Consider the following 20,207-nt stretch of genomic DNA (forward strand, 5'->3'; position numbering starts at 1 on the left):
TGCTGCTCCCCCTGATTGTGCTCTCTCTCTCTCTCTATCAAATAAATACAAATCTTTAAAAAGTAAACAAACTTAGTAAGCATTGTTTTATAATCTGTGTCCAATAATTCCAGTATCAGAACTTTCCATGTGTATCTGTTGCCTCTGTTTTCTGCTGCTGCTTCCTCATGTTGCTTGATTTCTTTGTGTGTCTGGTTATTTTTGGCCATGTGCTGGATACCTGGGATATTATTTGTAGAAGGAATCAGAGATTAGAGTGAGATCTCCCTGCAGAGAGAACTTTCATTTGCTTCTTACGGGTACCTAGGAGTGCTCTTTGTCTGGGATTACCCTAATCCAAGTTCTATGCCTAAGGTTCCTTGGATCATAGGTGGATAGACTGCCAGCCTGTGAGAAGGCTAATTTACTTCTGGTGAACTCTTACCTTGAAGGTGTAGTCTTTTGGGTTTCCAGTGTAAAGTGGGGTTTGGTTTATAAGAGTTCCCACTTTTGGCAAACCCTGTGCTTTGACTTTAGTTACCTTAGCCCTTTGAAGCTGTGGAAGTGCAGCTCAGTTTTGCAGCTGATTCCTCTGGATTGGCAAATTGGTAAAGCCAAGAGTGACTTTGAGAATTAGATTTACCCATCTGGGTTCTCATCTTCTAGATATTGGCTTACCTTACCATAGATTTTGGCATTCCTTACCATAGAGTTAAGTCTTTGTTACTTTTTTTTTTTAACAAAACTTTTTTATGTTGTAAATTTCAAACACACAAGTAGAGAGAATAGTAAATAAACCCCCACATACCCATCACCCAGCTCAGTTTCTACTCCCACCTAGTTTTACCCTCTCACTCCACCCAATTATTTTGAAGCAAATTACCAAATGTTATATAATTTTGCTGTAAATGCTTCATTATATACCTTTAAAAGATAAGGGCACTTTTTAAAAATTTGTCTTTTTAAAACAGCTTTATTAAGATACAGTTCAAATACAATACAGTTCACATATTTAAAGTATACAGTTCAGTAGCTTTTAGTGTATTCACAGAGTGGTGCATCATCATAATATATATATATATATTTTTTTTTTAAAGATTTTATTTATTTATTTAACAGAGAGAGAGAGAGAGAGACAGCCAGCGAGAGAGGGAACACAAGCAGGGGGAGTGGGAGAGGAAGAAACAGGCTCCCAGCGGAGGAGCCTGATGTGGGACTCGATCCCATAACGCTGGGATCACGCCCTGAGCCGAAGGCAGACGCTTAACGACTGCGCCACCCAGGCACCCCCATAATATATATTTTATATAATATATATTTTCTATAATATTTTTATTATCCCCAAAAGAAACCTTATAACCCTTAGCTGTCACTCCTGTCTCTCCATTCCCTGCACCCATCCTGGCAAATACTAATCTATTTTTTTCATCTATGTAGATTCACATATTCTGGAAATTCATAAAAATGAACTCATACAATACATGTTGTTTTATGACTGGCTTCTTTCACTTAGCATAATGTTTTTTTTTAATGAGTTTTTATTATATTATGTTAGTCACCTTACAGTACATCCCCGGTTTCCGATGTAAGGCTCGATGATTCATTAGTTGCGTATAACACCCAGTGCACCATGCAAAATAGCATAATGTTTTTAAGTTTCATCTATGGCATAACATGAATCACTACTTCATTTGTTTTTATTGCCAAATAATATTTTTTAGTACAGATGTGCTCCATTTTGTTTATCCATCAGTTGATGGACTTCTGGGTTATTTCTACTTTTTGGCTATTATGAATGATGGTTCTATAAAGATTTATGTTCAAGGTTTTGTGTGAACATGTTTTCCTTTCTCTTGGGTATATACTTAGGGGCGAGAATGCTGGATTTTATGGTACCTCTATGTTTAACTATTGGAGGAACTTCCAGACTGTTTTCCAAAGTAGCTGCACCATTTTACATTCCTACCAACAGTGTGTGAGGATTCCATTTTCTCTGTATCTTCCTAAGACTTGTTATTCTCTGTTGTTTTTTTTTATTCTAGCCATCCTAGAGGGTATGATGTAGTAACTTACTGTGGTTTCAGTTTTCATTTCCCTGATATTTGTTTATGTTCAGTATCTTTTTATGTGCTTATTGCCCATTGCCTAATATATATTTTCTTTGGAGAAGTGTCTGTTCAGACCCTTTGCCCATATTTAAGTTAGGTTATTTGTCTTATTGTTATTGACTCATTGAGAGTCACTTCTATATTCTAGTTTCAAGTTGCTTATCAGATATATATTTACAAATGTTTTCTATTCTGTGGGTTGTCTTGTCATTTTTTTGTTGATCTCTTGAAGGACAAAAGTTTTTAATTTTGGTGAACTTTTAATTTACGAATTTTTTTATTCTGTCTCTTGTGCTTTTTAAAAATGACTTCCTAGGGGCGCCTGGGTAGCGCAGTCGTTAAAGCGTCTGCCTTCGGCTCAGGGCGTGATCCTGGCGATCCGGGATCGAGTCCCACATCAGACTCTTCCGCTATGAGCCTGCTTCTTCCTCTCCCACTCCCCCTGCTGTGTTCCCTCTCTCGCTGGCTGTCTCTCTGTCACATAAATAAATAAAATCTTTAAAAAAAAAAAAAAAAAATGACTTCCTATGTCCCCAGCCCCTGGCAACCACCATTCTGCTCTTAGCTTCTATGAGTTTATTTTAGATTCAACATATAAGTGATATCATGTAGTATTTGTCCTTCTGTGTTTGGCTTATTTCACCTAGCGTAATTTCCTTTATGTTATCCATGTTCTCATAAATGGCAGGATTTCCTTCTTTTTAAAGGCTGCATAATATTCCATTGTATGTATATACCACATTTTCTTGATCCATTCATCTGTTGGTGGATATTTAGGTTGCTTCCCTGTCTTGGCTATTGTGAATAATGCTGTAGCGAACATGTGAGTTTAGATAGGAGAGATCCTAATTTTAGTTCCTTTGGATGTGTACCCAAAAGTGGAATTGCTGGATCATATGGTAGTTCTATTTTTAATTTTTTGAGGAATCTCCATACTGTTTTCCATAGCAGGGCACCAATTTACATTCCCACTAACAGTGTACAAGGGGTGCCTTTTCTCTACATTCTTGCCAACACTTGTTTGTTTTTTTGATAAAGTTAATCTTAACAGGTGTAAGGTGATATCTCATTGTGGTTTTGTTTTGCATTTCCCTGATGGTCAGTGATGTTGGGCACCTTTTTATGTATCTGCCGGCCATTTATATGTTGGGTTCTGTGCTCAGTGTGGAGTCTGCTTGGGATCATCTGGTAGTTCTATATCTCATGACCCTGAGATAATGACTTTAGGCTGAAACCAAGAGTTGGATGCTTAACTGCCTGAGCTACCCAGGCGTCCCTCTTAATTTCCTTTGTGGATAATTGGTTGTTAGTGTATTGCTTGTGCTTTTTATGTCATAGCTCAGAAATCACTGCCTAACCCAAGATCATGAATTTATTCCTGTGTTTTGTGTAAGAGTTTTATAGTTTTAGCTCTTATATTTAGATTTTTTTAATCTGTTTTGTGTTAATTTTTGTATAGGATGTGATATAGGTATCTAATTCCATTTTTTTGCATGTGGCTCTTCAGTTTTCCCAACACCATTTTTTGAAAAGATTATTCTTTTCCTATTAAAATGTCTTGGAACCTTCAAAAATCAATTGACCATAGATTATGGATTTATTTTTGGACTCTCAGTTCTTTTCCATTAATCTATGTCTATCCTTACACCAGTACAAAACTATCTTGATTGTAGCTTTGAAATCAGCTTTGAACTCAGGAAATATGGGACCTCCAGCTTTGTTCGTTTCCAAGATTGTTTTGGTTATTCTTGTTCCCTTGAAATTCCATATGAATTTTAGAATTAGCTTGCCAGTTTCTACAAAGAACCAGATGGGATTCTGATAGGTAATCCCTAGATCAATTTGGACAGTATTGCCATCTTAACAATGTTGTCTTCTGATCTGTGAACATAGAATGTCTTTGCAATTATTTAGGTCCCCTTTAGTTTTTGTCAACAATGTTTTATAGTTTTCATAGAATTAAGTTTTATACTTCTTTTGTTAAATTTATTCCTGATTATTTGGTTTTTTGATGTTATTATAAATGTAATTGTTTTCTTTCTTTTTTTGAATATAGTTGACACACAATGTTATGTTAGTTTGAGGTGTACAACGTAGTGATTCAGCAAGTTTATACATTAGGCTATGTTCACCACAAGTGTAGCTACTATCTGTCCCATTACGTGGCTATTACAATATCATTGACTATATTCCTTATGCTGGGTCTTTTATTCACATGACTTACTCCTTTCATAACTGGAAGCCTATATCCCCCACATCCCTTCACCTAATTTTGCCCAACCCCCTACCCCCTCCCCTTTGGCAACTATCAATTCTCTGTATTTATAAGTCTGATTCTACTTGTTTATTCATTTGTTGTGTTTGTTTTCTGTTTTGTTTTTTTTAGATACCACTTATGAGTAAAATCATATGGTATTTGTCTATCTCTGACTGACTTCACTTAGCTTAATAGCCTCTAGTTCCATCCACGTCATCGCAAATGGCAAGATTTCATTCTTTTTGATGGCTGAGTAATATTCCATTGTATATCTATCCCACATCTTCTTTATCCATTCATCTGTTGATGGACATCTGGGCTCTTTCCTGGTAATATAGACATTTTAACAATATTTGTTCTTCCAGTCCATGAACATTGAATGTTTTTCCATTTCTTTGTGTTATCTTCAATTTCTTTCATCAGTATCTTATACTTTTCAGAGTATAGGTCTTTCCACTCTTTGGTTAAATTTATTCCTAGGTATTTTATTTTTTTTGGTGCAGTTATAAATGGTGTTGCTTTCTTAATTTCTCTTTCTGCTACTCCATTATTGGTGTATAGAAATGCAGTGGATTTCTATATTAATTTTGTATCATGTGACCTTACTGAATTCATTTATCAGTCCTAGTAGTTTCTTGGTGCAGTCTTTAGAGTTTTCTGCATATAGTATCATGTCATCTGCAAATAATGAATGATTGTTTTATTTTTTTTTAAAGATTTTATTTATTTGTCAAAGAGAGAGCCCAAGCAGGGGGAGCGGCAGGCAGAACAGGTAGACCAGGCAGAGGTAGAAGCAGGCTCCCCTCTGAGCAAGGAGCCTGAAGTGGGACTCGATCCCAGGACCTGGAATCATGACCTGAGCCAAAGGCAGTTGTTTAACTGATTGAGCCACCCAAGTGTTCCTGAATGATTGTTTTAATGTATTGTTATATGCAGTTTGCTTATATTTTGTGGAGGATTTTTGCCATCTGTGTACATTAGGGATATTGGTCTGAATTTTTCTTTTTTTGTGGCATCTTTGTGTGGTTTTGGTATCAGAGTAATGCTGGCCTTGTAGAATGTATTTGGAAGCTTTCCTTGCTCTTATATTTTTTGGAATAGTTTGGGGAGAATAAGTATTAAGTCTTTGTTAAAAGTTTGGTAGAATTCGGGGCACTTGGGTGGCTCAGTCGGTTAAGCGTCCAGCTCTCAGTTTCGGCTCAGGTCATGATCTTGTGATTGGCCCTGTGATAGGCTCCATGCTCAGTGTGGAGTCTGCTTGGAATTCTTTCTCTCTCTCTCTCTGCCCCTCCCCCTGCTCTCTTTCACTCTTTCTCTCAAGTAAATAAATAAATTAAAAAAAATTTTTTTTAAAGATTTTATTTATTTGACAGGGAGAAATAGCAAGAGAGCACAAACGGGGAGCAGCAGTCAGAGAGAGAGGGAGAAGCAGGTTCTCCCCGCTAAGCAAGGAGCCTGACGCGGGGCTTGATCTGGGATCATGACCTGAGCCGAAGGCAGACACTTAACTGACTGAGCCACCCAGGTGCCCCATAAATAAACCTTTAAAAAAACAAGTTTGGTAGAATTCACCTGTGAATCCATCAGGTCCTGGACTTTTATTTTTTGGTAGCTTTTTTTTTATTATTATCTATTCAGTTTTGTTACTTGTAATTGGTCTGTTCAGATTTTCTATTTCTTCCTGGTTCAGTTTTAGAAAATTGCATGTTTCTGGGTATTTATCCTAGGTAGTCCACTTTGTTGGCATCTAAGTTTTCACAGTTATTCCCTTATAATCCTTTGTATTTGGTGTTAGTTCTTACTTTCTCTGATTTCTGATTTTATTTATTTGGGTCCTTTCTCTTTTTCTTGATGAGTCTGGTAAGGGTTTATCAATTTTATCTTTCCTCCCCTCACCTTGGGATTTCTTTGTTCTTCTTTTTCTAGTTTTTTTAGGTGTAAGTTTAGATTGCTTTTGAGCTTTTTCTTGCTCTTGAGGTGGGCCTGCATGGCTATACATTTCCCTCGTAGAAGTACTTTCTCTGTGTCACAAAGATTTGGGACTGTTGTGTTTTCATTTTCATTTGTCTCCATGTATTTTTTATTTCTTCTTTGATTGCTTCATTGACCCATTGGTTGTTTAATATCATGTTGTTTAGTCTCCATGTGTTTGTGTTTTCTCCAGTTTTTTTTCTTGTGATTTTTTTTCCCAGTTTCATACCATTGTAATTGGAAAAGGAGCATGATATGATTTCCATCTTCTTAAATTTATTGAGGCTTGTTTTGTGGCCTAATATGTGATCTGCCCTTCAGAATGTTCCATGTGCACTAGAAGAGAATGTGTATTCTGTTGTTTATGGCAAAAATATTCTGTGTATATCTATTATGTCCATCTGGTCCAATGTGTCACTCAGAGACATTGTTTTACAATAGTTTTCTTAATTTCCTGTTCAGATTGCTCATTAATGCTGTATAGAAATGCAGTCGATTTGTGTATATTGATCTTACATCCTGAAACCTTGTTGAACTCATTTTTTTTAAAACTCATTTTTACGTTTTACAGCTTTTCAGTGGATCCCTTAGGATTTTCTATACACAAGATTATGTTATCTGCAAACAGATAATTTTATTTCCTCCTTTAAAATCTGGATCTTTTGGGGTTTTTTTTCTTGTCTAACTAATTGCATTCCCTGGAACCTCAGGTACAATTAATGTTGAAGAAAAGAGGCAAGAATGGACAAGTTTATTTTTTTCTTGATTACTGGGGAAGTAATTTCACTTTCCTGCAGTGTGATATTAAGAGTGTTCATGGATGCCCCTTATCAGGTTGAGGAACTGCCTTTCTAATTGTAGTTCATTGAGTGTTTTTATCAGGAAACAGTGTTGGGTTTTGTGAAATGCTCTTTCCTGTATCTACAAATATGATCATATGGTTCCTGCCCTTTCTTCTGCTGATAATGTTAATCTGCTAAATATTTAGATATTTAGCCAACCTTGCATTCCTGGGATAAATCCCACTTAGTCATGGAAAACAATCCTTTTCAGATGTTGCCAGATTTGATTTCTTAGTAGGTTGTGGTTGATAAGGGATATTGATTTTTTCCTTGGATGTCTTTGTCTGGTTTTGGTTTCAGATTAATTCTGGCCTCATAGAATAAGTTAGGAAGTATTCTTTCTCCTACTCTTTGGAAAAGTTTGTGAAGGATTGGCATTAATTCTTCTTTAAATATCTGATAGATTTTACCAGTGAAGCCATCTGGTCATGGGCTTTTATTACTGAGAAGATTTTAAATTACTATTCAACCTCTTGTTATAGTTCTATTCAGCTGTTCTGTTTCTTCTTGAGTCATGTTCAACATTTAGTTGTTAATCTAGAATTTGTCCATTTCATATACTTTATCTAATTTACTGATACACCTTATGATACCTTTTATTTCTGTAAAGTTGGTAGTGATTTCCCCCTTTCATTCCTGATCTTAGTGATTTGAATTTTCTCTCTTTTTTTGTGTATTTAGCCTAGCTAGTTTGTCAATATTGCTGACCTTTTGAAAGAACCAATTTGGTTTCATTGCTTTTTCTCTACTTAAATTTTTTTTTAGTTTTAATTGTAATTAAATACACATAACATAATATTTACCATCTTAACCATTTTTAAGTATATGATTTAATGACATTAAATACATTTACATTGTTGTGCTACCATTACCCCGGTCCATCCACAGAACTCTTTTCATCTGGTGAAACTAAAACTCCACCTATTAAACAATAATTCCCTATTCCCTCCTCCCCACAGTCCTTTGTAGCCTTCATCCTGTTTTTAGTCTGAGTTTGAGTCTACTCTATGTACCTCATATAAGTGAAATCATATAGTGTTTGTCCTTTTGTAAATAGCTTACTTCACTTAGCATGTCTTCAAGGTTCATGCCTAACATAGCATGTGTACAAATACCCTTCCTTTTTTAAGGCTGAATAATATTCCACTGTATGTGTATACTATTCTGTTTATCTGTTCTTTTTTAAATCTCAATCCCTCTTTAAATTTTTTTTCATTTTAGTATAGTTGACACACAATGTTACATTAGTTTCAGTTGTGCAACATAGTGATTCAGCTTCTCTATACGTTATGCTGTGCTCATCACAAGTATAGCCACCATGTGTCACCATACAATGCTATTACAGTACCACTGATTATATGCCCTATGCTGTACCTTTTATTTCTGTGATTCATTCATTTCATAACTAACTGGAAGCCTGTATGTCCTGCTCCCCACCACTCATTTTGCTTATCTTCCTTACCTCCTTCCCTCTAGTGGCCATCAGTTCTCTGTATTTATAGGTCGAATTCTGGTTTTTGTTTATTTATTCATTTATATGGTTTTTTAGATACCACATGAGCGAAATTGTATGGTATTTGTTTTTCTCAGTCTGATTTATTTCATTTAGCATAATACCCTCTAGGTCCACCCATGTCTGTTTTATCTTTTGATGGACACTTGGATTACTTCTCATTTTTGGCTCTTTGCTGTGAATATGGGTATAGAATTATCTGTTCATGTCCTTGCTTTCAGTTCTTTTGGGTATATACCCAGGAGTGGAATGGTAATTCTATTTATACTTTTTTTAAGAAACATTGTACTGTTTTCCATAAGTGTTTCCGTATTGAGTTTATATTCATACCAGCAGGGCACAGGGGTTCCAATTTCTCAATGTCCTCACCAACACTTCTTATTTTCTGTTGTTGTTTTTTTTGATAGCCATCCTGTGGATGTGAGGTGGTATCTCACTGTGGTTTTGATTCTCATTTCCCTAATGATTAGTGATGTAGAGCATCTTTTCATGTGCTCATTAGTCATGTGTTATCTTTGGAGGAATGTCTATTCAAGTCCTTTGCCCATTTTTTCAAATCAGATTATTTGGGTTTTTTTTGTTGTTCAGTTGTGGGAGTTCTTTATATAAAAAGTCTTGATATTTACCTCTTATCAGATAAGTGATTTACAAAGATTCTCCCCCATTCCATCGGTTGCCTTTTCATTCTGTTAATTGTATCTGTCAACATGTAGAAGTTTTTAAGTTTAGGGGCGCCTGGGTGGCACAGCAGTTAAGCATCTGCCTTCGGCTCAGGGCGTGATCCCGGCGTTATGGGATCGAGCCCCACATCAGGCTCCTCTGCTATGAGCCTGCTTCTTCCTCTCCCACTCCCCCTGCTTGTGTTCCCTCTCTGCTGGCTGTCTCTATCTGTGTTAAATAAATAAATAAAATCTTAAAAAAAAAAGTTTTTAAGTTTAAGGTAGTCTTGTTGTTTTGGTTTTTTTTCTGTTTTTGCTTTTGTTTCCTGTGCTTTTGGTGTCATATCCAAGAAATCATTGCACAATCCAGTGTCATAAAGCTTTTCTCCTATGTTTTCTTCTAGGGATTTTATAGTTTTAAGTCTTATGTTCAGGTTTTTAATTCATTTTGAGTTCATTCTTGTCTGTGGTATAAAGTAAGTGGTCAGCTTCATTCTTCTGCTTGTGCATATCCACTTTCCCCAGCACTATTTGTTGGAGAGACTGTTCTTTCCTCTTTAAGTGGTCTTGACACCTTTATCAAAGGTCTTTTGACCATATACTACATGAGAGTTTATTTCTCAGCTCTCTATTCTGTTCCACTGATCTGTAGGTCTGTCTTCATGCCAGTACCACACTGTTTTAATTACTGTAACTTTATGGTAAGTTTTGAAATCAGGAAGTGTGAGACTCTTTGTTTTGATATTCTTTTTTTTTAATATTTTATTTATTTATTCGACAGAGATAGAGACAGCCAGCGAGAGAGGGAACACAAGCAGGGGGAGTGGGAGAGGAAGAAGCAGGCTCATTTCGGAGGAGCCTGATGTGGGGCTCGATCCCAGAATGCCGGGATCACGCCCTGAGCCGAAGGCAGACGCTTAACCGCTGTGCCACCCAGGCGCCCCTGATATTCTTTTTTTTTAAAGATTTTATTTGAGAGAGAGAGAGAGCATGAGTGGGGGGAGGAGCAGAGGGAGAGGGAGAAGCAGACTCCCTATTGAGCAGGGAGCCTGATGTGGGGCTCCATCCCAAGACCCCAGGATCAAGACCTGAGCTGAAGGCAGATGCTTAACTGACTGAGCCACCCAGGAGCCCCTGTTTTTCTGTTCTTTGTTTCATTTATTTCTTGTTCTATTCATTATTATTTATGATTGACCCTTTACAACACAGGTTTGAACTGCATGAGTCCACTTCATGCAGATTTTTTTTTTCAATAAATGCAGTATAGTTCTGTAAATGTATTTTCCTTAGGATTTTCATAATAACATTTTTAAAAATTTAAATTCAATTAGCCAACGTATAGTACAGCATCAGTTTCAGATGTAGTGTTCAATAATTCATCAGTTGCAAATAACACCGAGTGCTCATCACATCACCTGCTCCTTCTTTTCACTATATCTGTATCTTTGGGCTAAATACCCAGTAGTGCAATTGCTGACTCATAGGGTAGCCCTATTTTTAACATCCTGAGGAACCTCCATACTGTTTTCCAGAGTGGCCGTACAAGCTTGCGTTCCCATCCGCACCAACATTTATTGTTTCCTGTCTTGTTCATTTTAGCCATTCTAACTGGTGTAAGGTGGTAATGTTTTCTTTTCTCTAGCTTACTTTATTGTAAGAATACATTATATAATGCATATAAAATATGTACTAATCGATTGTTTATGTTATTGTACAGGCTTCTGGTCAACAGGTTGTCAGTAGTTAAGTTTTTGGGGAGCCAAAGTTATACACATATTTTTGACTGCACCATGGTTGGCATCCCTAACTGCATATAATTCAAGGGTCACTTGTACTTTCTTCTTACTTTGAGTTTAGTTTGCTTTCCTGTTTCTAGTTTCTTAAGGCAGTAGGTTAGATTATTGAATTGAGATCTTCCTTCAGAGACTTTAAATGCTGGGTTTTTAAAAATAGTCTTTGCCAAATTTTCTCATTTTCTGGGGAGTGGGGCCACAGAACTCATGATCTCATCCTGGAAGTGGAACTCAGTGTGGGCAGTTTTTATCATAAAGCAACCACATTCGGCTTCTTGAATATCCTTCTAGAGACATACTACATATTTCTGTGTAAATGACTTTTTACAACACTATATACCATATTTACTTTCCTGCCTCTTGAATTTTTGATGTAATATCTAGGCTTTTGTTTCATATTTGTATGTAAAGGGCTGCCTCATTCTTTTTGATCTCTCCATAGTATTCCATCATATGAATCTATGTTAGAGTTAAGCATATAAGTTGAACATTTGTTTCTAGTTCTTTTATGAAATTATACTCTAATGAATATACTTAAACCATATACATCATTTCATACATATGTAAGTGTGTCTGTGAATAAAATTCCTCTCAGTGGAATGGTTTTCAAAGTGTATATCTTTTTGATTTTATTGGGTATCGTTAAATTTTAGCTTTTAGGGGTGCCTGTGTGGCTGAGTCAGTTAAGTGTCTGCCTTTGGCTCAGGTCATGAACCCGGGGTACTGGGATCAACCCCTATGTCAGGCTCCCTGCTCAGCGGGAGCCTCCTTCTCACCCCACCCACCCCTCCTCCTACTTGTGCTCTCTCTCTCTCTCTCCTTCTCTCTCTCAAATAAATGAATAAAATCTTAAAAACAAATAAATTTTAGCTTTTTGTAGAAGTTATATGAATTTACATTTCTGCTAACAATCAATGTTTTGTTGGTTTCTCCATACTCTGTCAAAATGGTTGCATCCAGTTCTTATTTGGTAAATCTTATAAGGAATTAAAGGTAGAGTAGGATTGATTTTCATAAGTGAAATAATTTTTTGTTCCAGACTGTGTGTGTTAGAAGACTCAGTCTCTAAAATAGTAAATATTATCAACTTGAACATAGGTAAGCAGGCTCGTTTTGTAGGATCAGGAATTGATTGATATATTCTTTTAAATCAGAAAACAGTTTTTAAAATGTTGAAGGAAGGTTGGTTCTGACTGGAAGGTTTAAATTCTAGTAGCATAGAGCACATTTGGCAAAATGTGAAACTGCCATTTTTGTAACTGATGATGTTTCTATATGGTTCTGAAAATACTAGGTTTTTAATGTCAAGCTGTGTTTTGAAAGAATGCCTTTTGAGCCCTTGTCACCAACAAATTGCTCACTAAGTAATCTTACCTTTGAGATTGTAAAAATAACCTCTGATACCATGGCGGTATGATGTAGTGCTGACATTTTTATTTTATGGAATTTTAACGTTGTAATTATTTCAAACTAGTCAGCTTTTTAGAGATAATTTAGTAAATTTAATTTGGCCAATCCATTCTCAATATCAAAGAACTCCACTCAGTTAATGAGTTGAAATATTTTGAACATTTGTAGAGCCTACATTTCAGGAAATTTTGAAACTCTAGATTTTATCATAATTACCCATGATTTTATCATAATTAACCTGTTTATTCATTCAACAAATATTTATTTTGTGTTCGCTATGCCTCTCACACTGGGAATATAGTACCTAAGAAGACAGATACCATCTCTGCCCAAATGGAGTTTATATTCAAATAAGAACAAACAGTAAACAAGTAATGAAATAAGTAAACATGATCATTTTGAATTTTGAGAAATGCTAGGAAGGGAGGTAAACAGGGTTGGGTAAGAGAAAGAGTGGCAAGTTGTCAGGAATGAGTGTTCAAGAAAGGCTTTTTGAGGTGGTGGCATTTAGTCTAAGATTTCTTCTAAAAGATGAAAATAAGCCAGCCTAGGAATAGCTGGAATAAGAGCCTTCCAGGCATTGGGAATACAGTGACTCAAGGGGTTCAAGGAAAAAAGGAAGGCCAGTGTGTCTTATAGCTTCAGGAACAAGAGTGAGAGTGGAATGAAGTAAGATGGCAGAGATTCAGGGGCTGTCTCTCTTACAGATCTGTTGGGAGTGCCATGGGAAACAATGGAAATTTTTTAAAGCAAAGTCTTAGTATGATCCGAGTTTATGTTTAATAGAGATCACTTTGGCTTTTCTATGGAGGATAGAGTTATCAGAGGCCCAAGTGGCTGCAGGGGCACCAATTAGGAGGCTTTTGGTAGAGTCTAGACAAGAGATACTGGTAGAGAGTTGTATACATATGGTGGTAGTAGAAATGGATGGAAGTGGACTGATTTGAGATGTATTGCAGAGGTAGAACAGACAGGACTTGATGAATGGCTTCATTAGAAGTGGGAGGCAAACCATAAGAGACGCTGAACTCTAGGAAACAAACTGAGGGCTGCTGGAGGGGAGGTAGGTGGGGGGATGGGGTAACTGGGTGATGGGCATTAAGGAGGACACTTGATGTGATGAGCACTGGGTGTTATATACAACTGGTGAATCACTATATTCTACCTCTGAAACTAATAAAAAAAAGTGGGAACGAGAAAAAGAAAAGGACTTTTGAGTTCTTTTTAATTGAGCAACTCGGTTGATGGTGGTTCCATGTATTAATAAGAGGAATACTGATGAAAGAACAGGAGAGGTTATTTTGGTTTGGGGGGAGGGCAGGTTGAGACTCAAGTTCTGTTTTGACCTCCTTAAGTTTGAGATGCCTGTTAGACATCCAAGAAGTGTAAGTATAGGCAATTTGAAGCTGGGCTTGGAGTTCAGGAGAGAAGTTGGAACTAGAGAAATAAATATGGAATTCATAAGCATGGAGTATATTTAATCAATAAAAACACATGTTCTTTTCACTTTTTAGCTTCTCAGAGATCAGGATGCATCTTGCAATTGATGTCAGGCAGCAATGAAAATACAGTTGTCATTTGCTGTTTTTGAGTGTGCCCAGGCAGATTACCAGAATCAGACCTTGCAGGATGGTTGTCAGCAGGTTGGGGAAAAGACTTGTAGAAAATATTGGATCACTCTTTTAAGCCCCCAAAACCAAATGTCTTAGAAGAAAGGGTGGGGGGAAGCCATGAACCATACATGTTATGGACTTTCCTTGAAGTAGGAGCCAAAAATAGGTTAGGTTTATGTAATTGGGACCCCAACACTAGTATCTTTTAGTTCTTTTAAGAAATGTTGCATTGCCAACACTCTGGCACAGAAGATGATATTGTGTGAAAAAACATAGTTATCTATAGCTCTTGAGTAGAAAAGTAATTCAGAAGAGTTGGACTCCAAATGTAAAATTTTAGAAATACTTTCACTACTTAATTTTTTTATATTTACCATTTCATGTTTATAAAAATGATGTATGATCAAAATCTGCCTACATCTTAAAACTCAATCATAATAAAATAAAAAATTCTAAGTGTTAAGAAGACATTATGTTATACATAGCTTAATAGGCATGGTTTTTTTCTTAGGAATATATAAAAAATGTTTGTTATAGAATTGATGACTTTTCATTGAGATACAGTGGGTGATAATTAAAGATAGAATATAAATGGGATCACCTAGGTCTGAGTTTTCATAATCAGTTTTTATGGAATCTATGTGCACAGACTGCCTCACCAGATTTCCCCTCATCCTTCAAAACTCAGTTCAGGTATCCTTTACCTCAGAAGACGCCTTCTCTAACATTTTTTATCTTCACTCCAGTGGCTGAGTACAGACTTGAGGCCATAAATTAGCAAAATGGTACTCACTTTATTCACTGTAATCTTATTTTCCTTCTGTTTGTGCTATTAGGGAGAAATTTGGAAGGTTACAGTGAGTGTTTACTCAAAAGGAATGCAAGAGTGATAGTAGGAATAAATGTAGCAAATGAATCAGACAGTGAAGAACCATCTTAATTTTCTGGTAATTTTTGCTAACCAAATATTTTCATCTCCTGTCTCCCCACTTTTTTTGTTTTTGTTTTTTAAGGAATGGCCAGAAGGAAGAACAGTAAACGTGAGCTCTATTCGGGTAAATACATTTATTTTCATCATGTTCAGGGATTTACTATAGCTTCATTTCATCAACAAATTTATACTTTTCCTTTTCTCCCAGTCTTAAGCCTGCTGCCTCCACAAAGTCAAAGTGAAGTGCTTGCCTCTTGAATTATTTCCAGTGACTTTTTTTTTTAAAGATTTTATTTATGTATTCGACAGAGATAGAGACAGCCAGCGAGAGAGGGAGGAGTGGGACACAAGCAGGGGGAGTGGGAGAGGAAGAAGCAGGCTCCTAGTGGAGGAGCCTGAAGTGGGGCTCGATCCCGTAACGCTGGGATCACGTCCTGAGCCGAAGGCAGATGCTTAACCACTGTGCCACCCAGGCGCCCCTATTTCCAGTGACTTTTATGTGAATTTGATGGCACATATCCTCTACAGTCTTCTCTAAGATATAACTATTCATAGTTTGACTCTTGCTGTTGTATCTGTGCATTGTCTCATTTTATAGTACAGTTGCATGTCTCGAAAGTGTGACTGTAATGAGGCTGATTTAACAAAACCTAACCAGTTATCTCATTATAGAAACTCTGCTGTATACATATTTAATGTAGGCAGTGATATAATAATGTCTGCTCCCACGTTATCCATTTTAGATGTTAAATTTCTAGAGCATGGGGATGATGACCCATTTCCATTTCATAGTACTTGTTCAGTTGAACAGCTTAAATGTTTTGCCAGTATGATAAAAGGAATGTTTAGCTCTTAAACTGAGTACTTTCTGGTTTGGATGTTACTTTAGTGCCTGAGTTCCAGTTAGGAACCTGGCCCCTCTGAGCTAATTCTTGGTATGTGCATTCAGGACATTGGGAACTTTTCCTAGGCAAAGAAGAGGAGGTAGAGAATAAGCATAGTAAATATTTGATAAGTAATTTTCCCTTTTTTGTACCTGCAGGGAAAGAAATGGAACTGGTATTTGGACTATTTATTTTCAGAGGGGTTACAAGGCTTGAAACTTTTCATAAGAAGTAGTATTCATCATTCTTCTGTCCCCTGATCAGAGAGCATAAACCACAGCATCAACATTAAGTGAATTTTGACTGAAACGAACTGACCATACCGGACTAAATTCTTTTCCTTGTTGCTAGAGAGGCCAAGTGGTTCAACTTGAGTTTCCATAATCTTTTCATCAACAGACTGCCATCCTCAGGGAGTACTTGGACTGGCCTTCTTTGCGTGGCCCAGGAGAGCCTCAGTGTGGCTAGCTTTATTCTTCAGGATCTAGCTTCTTCTGCCTTCCACCAAATTATACGTAGATACATCTGTTATGTTATGGGATTTTTTACATTCTTGTTGACTGTAAGTTGCATTGATGGAAGAGAGCAGGTAATATATAGTGGCAGTTAAGCCACAGACATACTCATGCAAAATGCCCTGCCTCTGAAACCTCTGGGGATATTGTCATTTTCCTTATTGTGAACAACAGTGTCAGCATCAAATTAACAGGATATAACATTTACAACTTTAACTAGTTGGTAGCTTCCTGGGCCTTCACTGGTAGCAATTTGATGAGAGAAGGAAGTGGAGAGGATTGTGGGATAATCTAAAATGTTCCTATTTATTCCAGTTTGATTTCACAAAACTGTACTATTTTGTGTCTGTGTGTGTATGTATATGTTATATATCCCATTTTTAAGCGGTCAGGCCCAAATAAACAGACTTTATTTTCAGGGATAATTCGGAAGCTTTTAAAAAAATTTTGTAGTAGCTAGAATATCTTGCTGAAAATTCAGCCTCACTACTACTAACTCTTCCCCTTTTAATAAAATTCATATCATTTGAGAGAAATTAAGCTGAGTTCATTTTGTTTTTAAGGGCACATTCTCGTGGTTTTTCTTTTTCCTTTAAAGCAAAACAAAACTCTATGTTATTAGGTAGTGTTCAGACTAGAATCCCATTCATTTTTTGATTCAATACATATTTATCTAGCTTACTATGTGGCAGATACTCTTGTGTGCTGCTGTATAGCTGTGATCAATATAAAGTACAGCTTTTGTAGAATTTACTACATCCCTTTGGAGAAGGCAGACAATAAAAATATATGCAAAAATATAGTATGAGGTGCTATAAAGAAGCAGCAAGGAATAGGAGCAGAAAATTGAGAGGGTTGCTACTTTAAGGCCTGTTTGAGGTGACCTATGCAGGAGCCCTAATGAAATAAGTATATGAGCCATGTGAATATTTGGAGAAAGAGCATTCTGGGCATAGGTAAAGGCAAGTTGTGAAAGTCTTAAAAATGTTAACTTAGTTGGCACATTTGAGGAATAGCAGAGAGGCCAGTAAGGTTACAATAGAGTAATTAAAGGAGAAGAGTGGTAAGAAATGAAATAGACAAGCCAGAAAGTAGTTTCATGAAGACCCTTGTAATGTGTTATAGATATATGATAGGAAGCCATTAGAAGGATTGAGAGCAGAATGATATACTTTGATTTACCTGTATGGAGCTGTAGTTTGAAGGTTAGACTGAAGAAAATTAAGGGTTAAAGCAGAGAGACCAGTTAAGTTATTAAGAGTTCCAGACAAGAGTCTTAGACTAGTGTGGTAGATGATGGGGGAGGTGGTTAGATACTGGATTTAGGCTCTACTTTAAACGTAGAGAAGATAGGATCTACTGTTAGCTTGGATATGAAGAAAGGGAAAGAGAGGAGTAAAGGGTAACTCCTAGGTTTTTGAGCAACTGGGTGAGTTCTGGGATGCAGAGATGAGGCATCCTGGAGGAGGAACAGGTTTGAAGGAATGTGGACTCAGAAGTTCTGTTTTGGCCATGTTAGGTTGGAGATGCTGAGTAGGTAGGTGGATATCCAGGTCTAGAGTTCAGGGTACACGTTGGGACTGGCAAAATTAATTTGGGCATCATTAGTGAATAGCCATTACATTATATGGGATCACTTAGTGCAGCTAGAAAAAAGAAGGGAAAGACAGCAAAGGACTGAGTCCTGTGGTGTAAGCCAATATTAAGAAGTAGAAGAGAAAAGGAGGAACCAGCAAAAGCTGAGAAAGACCCACCAGTGGCTAGAAGAAAAGTGAGGAGACTGGTTGTTGTGACGGAAGCCAAGTGAAAAAAGTGTTTCGAACAAGAGAGGGAGCATTTATTGGTGTGGAATGTTGCCTATATACCCGGGTAAAAAAGTTTTAGCTACTTTGAAGTAAATGTGATAGTGTCCCCAATAGATAACCTTTCTTATGTAGAGAGTTCTCTTTTGTTTTTAAGTTTGCAGTCCAAATAACTTTCCATATTGTTATTCAGAACATGATACTTTGGTCGTTAAGATCGAGTGGAACTTTTCATTTGTGAGAAGGGGTTTGATTATTTTTCATGAAATTTAATCCCTAACAATCTTCCAGTCATGGAAGAAATTTCTAAACCTAAGTTTTTGTTCCAGAAAAAAAGCAGTTTTTCCTTATGTTTGTCTTTTTGTTCAGTAATGATTTCCTGAGTATCGTTTCTGTTCGTATTCTTCTCTTGATCCAGTTTTTTAACCCACTTAAGATTAGATGTGCAAATAAGCCAAATCTAGTTATTTGAAAACTTTTTTGAAAAATGTTCATGGCAAAGATAAAAAAGATTTTAAAAGAATAACTATTTTGCCTAGAAAGGAAAAATAGAAAATTTGATTCATTATACCAGTTGTACAGAAAGAATACTTTCTTTACCTAGTATTTATGTAAAATTGTTGACGTTATAAATATTGACAATAATGTTCAATACTAAGTTACTGTTAGATTTCTAACATTTTGGGGCACCTGGGTGGCTTAGTCTGTTAAGCAGCTGCCTTTGGCTTGGGTCGTGATTTCAGGGTCCTGGGATCTAGCCCTAGTCAGGCTGTCTGCTCAGCGGGGAGTCGGCTTCTTTCTCTCTGTACTCTCCCCCTCTCTCAAATAAATAAAATCTTTTTAAAAAAAGATTTCTAACATTTTATTTTTCTTTTTATCATAACTTCTTCCTCTTGGTCTTGAGGACAATTTGGAAAGAAAAGTAGATTAAGTCTTTGGTGTCTCACATAAAATTTCTATTGTTTGCAGACATTCTCTATTTACACCAGATACATTTTATATCACACAGTGGTTTACTAGAAATAAGAAAAAATATTCTCTAAAGTTGGTATTATATTGGGGCATCTGGGTGGCTCAGTCAGCTGAGCATCTGACTCTTGATTTTGGGTCAGGTCATGATCTCAGGGTTGTGGGATTGAGTCCTGCCTCGGGCTCCCCGCTCAGTGGGGAGTCTGCTCCTCTCCTTCTCCCTCTCCCTCTATTCCTCTCCCTCACCCCTCACCCCCACTTGCACTCTCTCTCTCACATAAACAAATCTTTAAAAAAATAAAATAAAATAGGTTATTTTTAAAATCTCTTTTCAGTTGATGTAACATTTTACTTCATTTATTTTTTTAATATAGAATATTCTCATCATGTAAGAACATTCTATTTTTGATAAAGATGGATGCTATGGACTGAATTGTTTATTTCTCCCAAATTCAGACATTGAAGCCCTGACCCCTAATGTGATAGTATTCGGAGGTGGGGCCTTTGGGAGGTAATTAGGTCATGAGAGTGGAGCCCTCATCAATGTGATTAGTACCTTTATAGGAAGAGACAAGAGAGATACTGATCTTTCTCTCCACCATGTGAGAATAGGGCAAGAAGGTAGCCATGTACAAGCTAGAAAGAGGGCTCTCACCAGAACCTGTCCATGTTGGCACCCTGGTCTTTGGACTTCCAGCCTCCAAAATTGTGAAAAATAAATTTGTTTTTCAATCGACTCAGTCTGTGGTATTTTGTTATAGCCTCTTGATCTAAGACAATGGCCAACAATGTTTAACAGAATATATTGTTGACCTGAATCATCAATGCTTTACTTTTTTTATAATACTCAGAAAAGGATGTCCTCCCAAGAAGCATAATAAGTACCCGTGAATTAAAGTCCACTTTTAAGTATGTAACAGGAAAGCAAATTTTTTCAACTGTCGAGGAAGAATATTAGCTT

At 36.7% G+C, this 20,207-nt stretch overlaps 1 protein-coding gene across 1 annotated transcript in view; it reads left to right on the forward strand.

The window, feature by feature from the left end:
* CENPI (centromere protein I) overlaps positions 1–18,064 on the forward strand; it is a 61,248-nt gene extending 43,184 nt beyond the window's left edge. Inside the window, exons 20-21 of the mRNA XM_026483563.4 lie at positions 15,159–15,200; positions 16,119–18,064. Of these exons, the coding sequence (XP_026339348.1) occupies positions 15,159–15,200; positions 16,119–16,220 (144 nt within the window). The 3' untranslated portion in view covers positions 16,221–18,064. The remainder of the gene's footprint in view (positions 1–15,158; positions 15,201–16,118) is intronic.
* The last annotated feature ends 2,143 nt before the right edge of the window (positions 18,065–20,207 follow it).

The sequence above is a fragment of the Ursus arctos genome, chromosome X (assembly GCF_023065955.2).
Source record: "Ursus arctos isolate Adak ecotype North America chromosome X, UrsArc2.0, whole genome shotgun sequence".
Taxonomy (NCBI): domain Eukaryota; kingdom Metazoa; phylum Chordata; class Mammalia; order Carnivora; family Ursidae; genus Ursus; species Ursus arctos.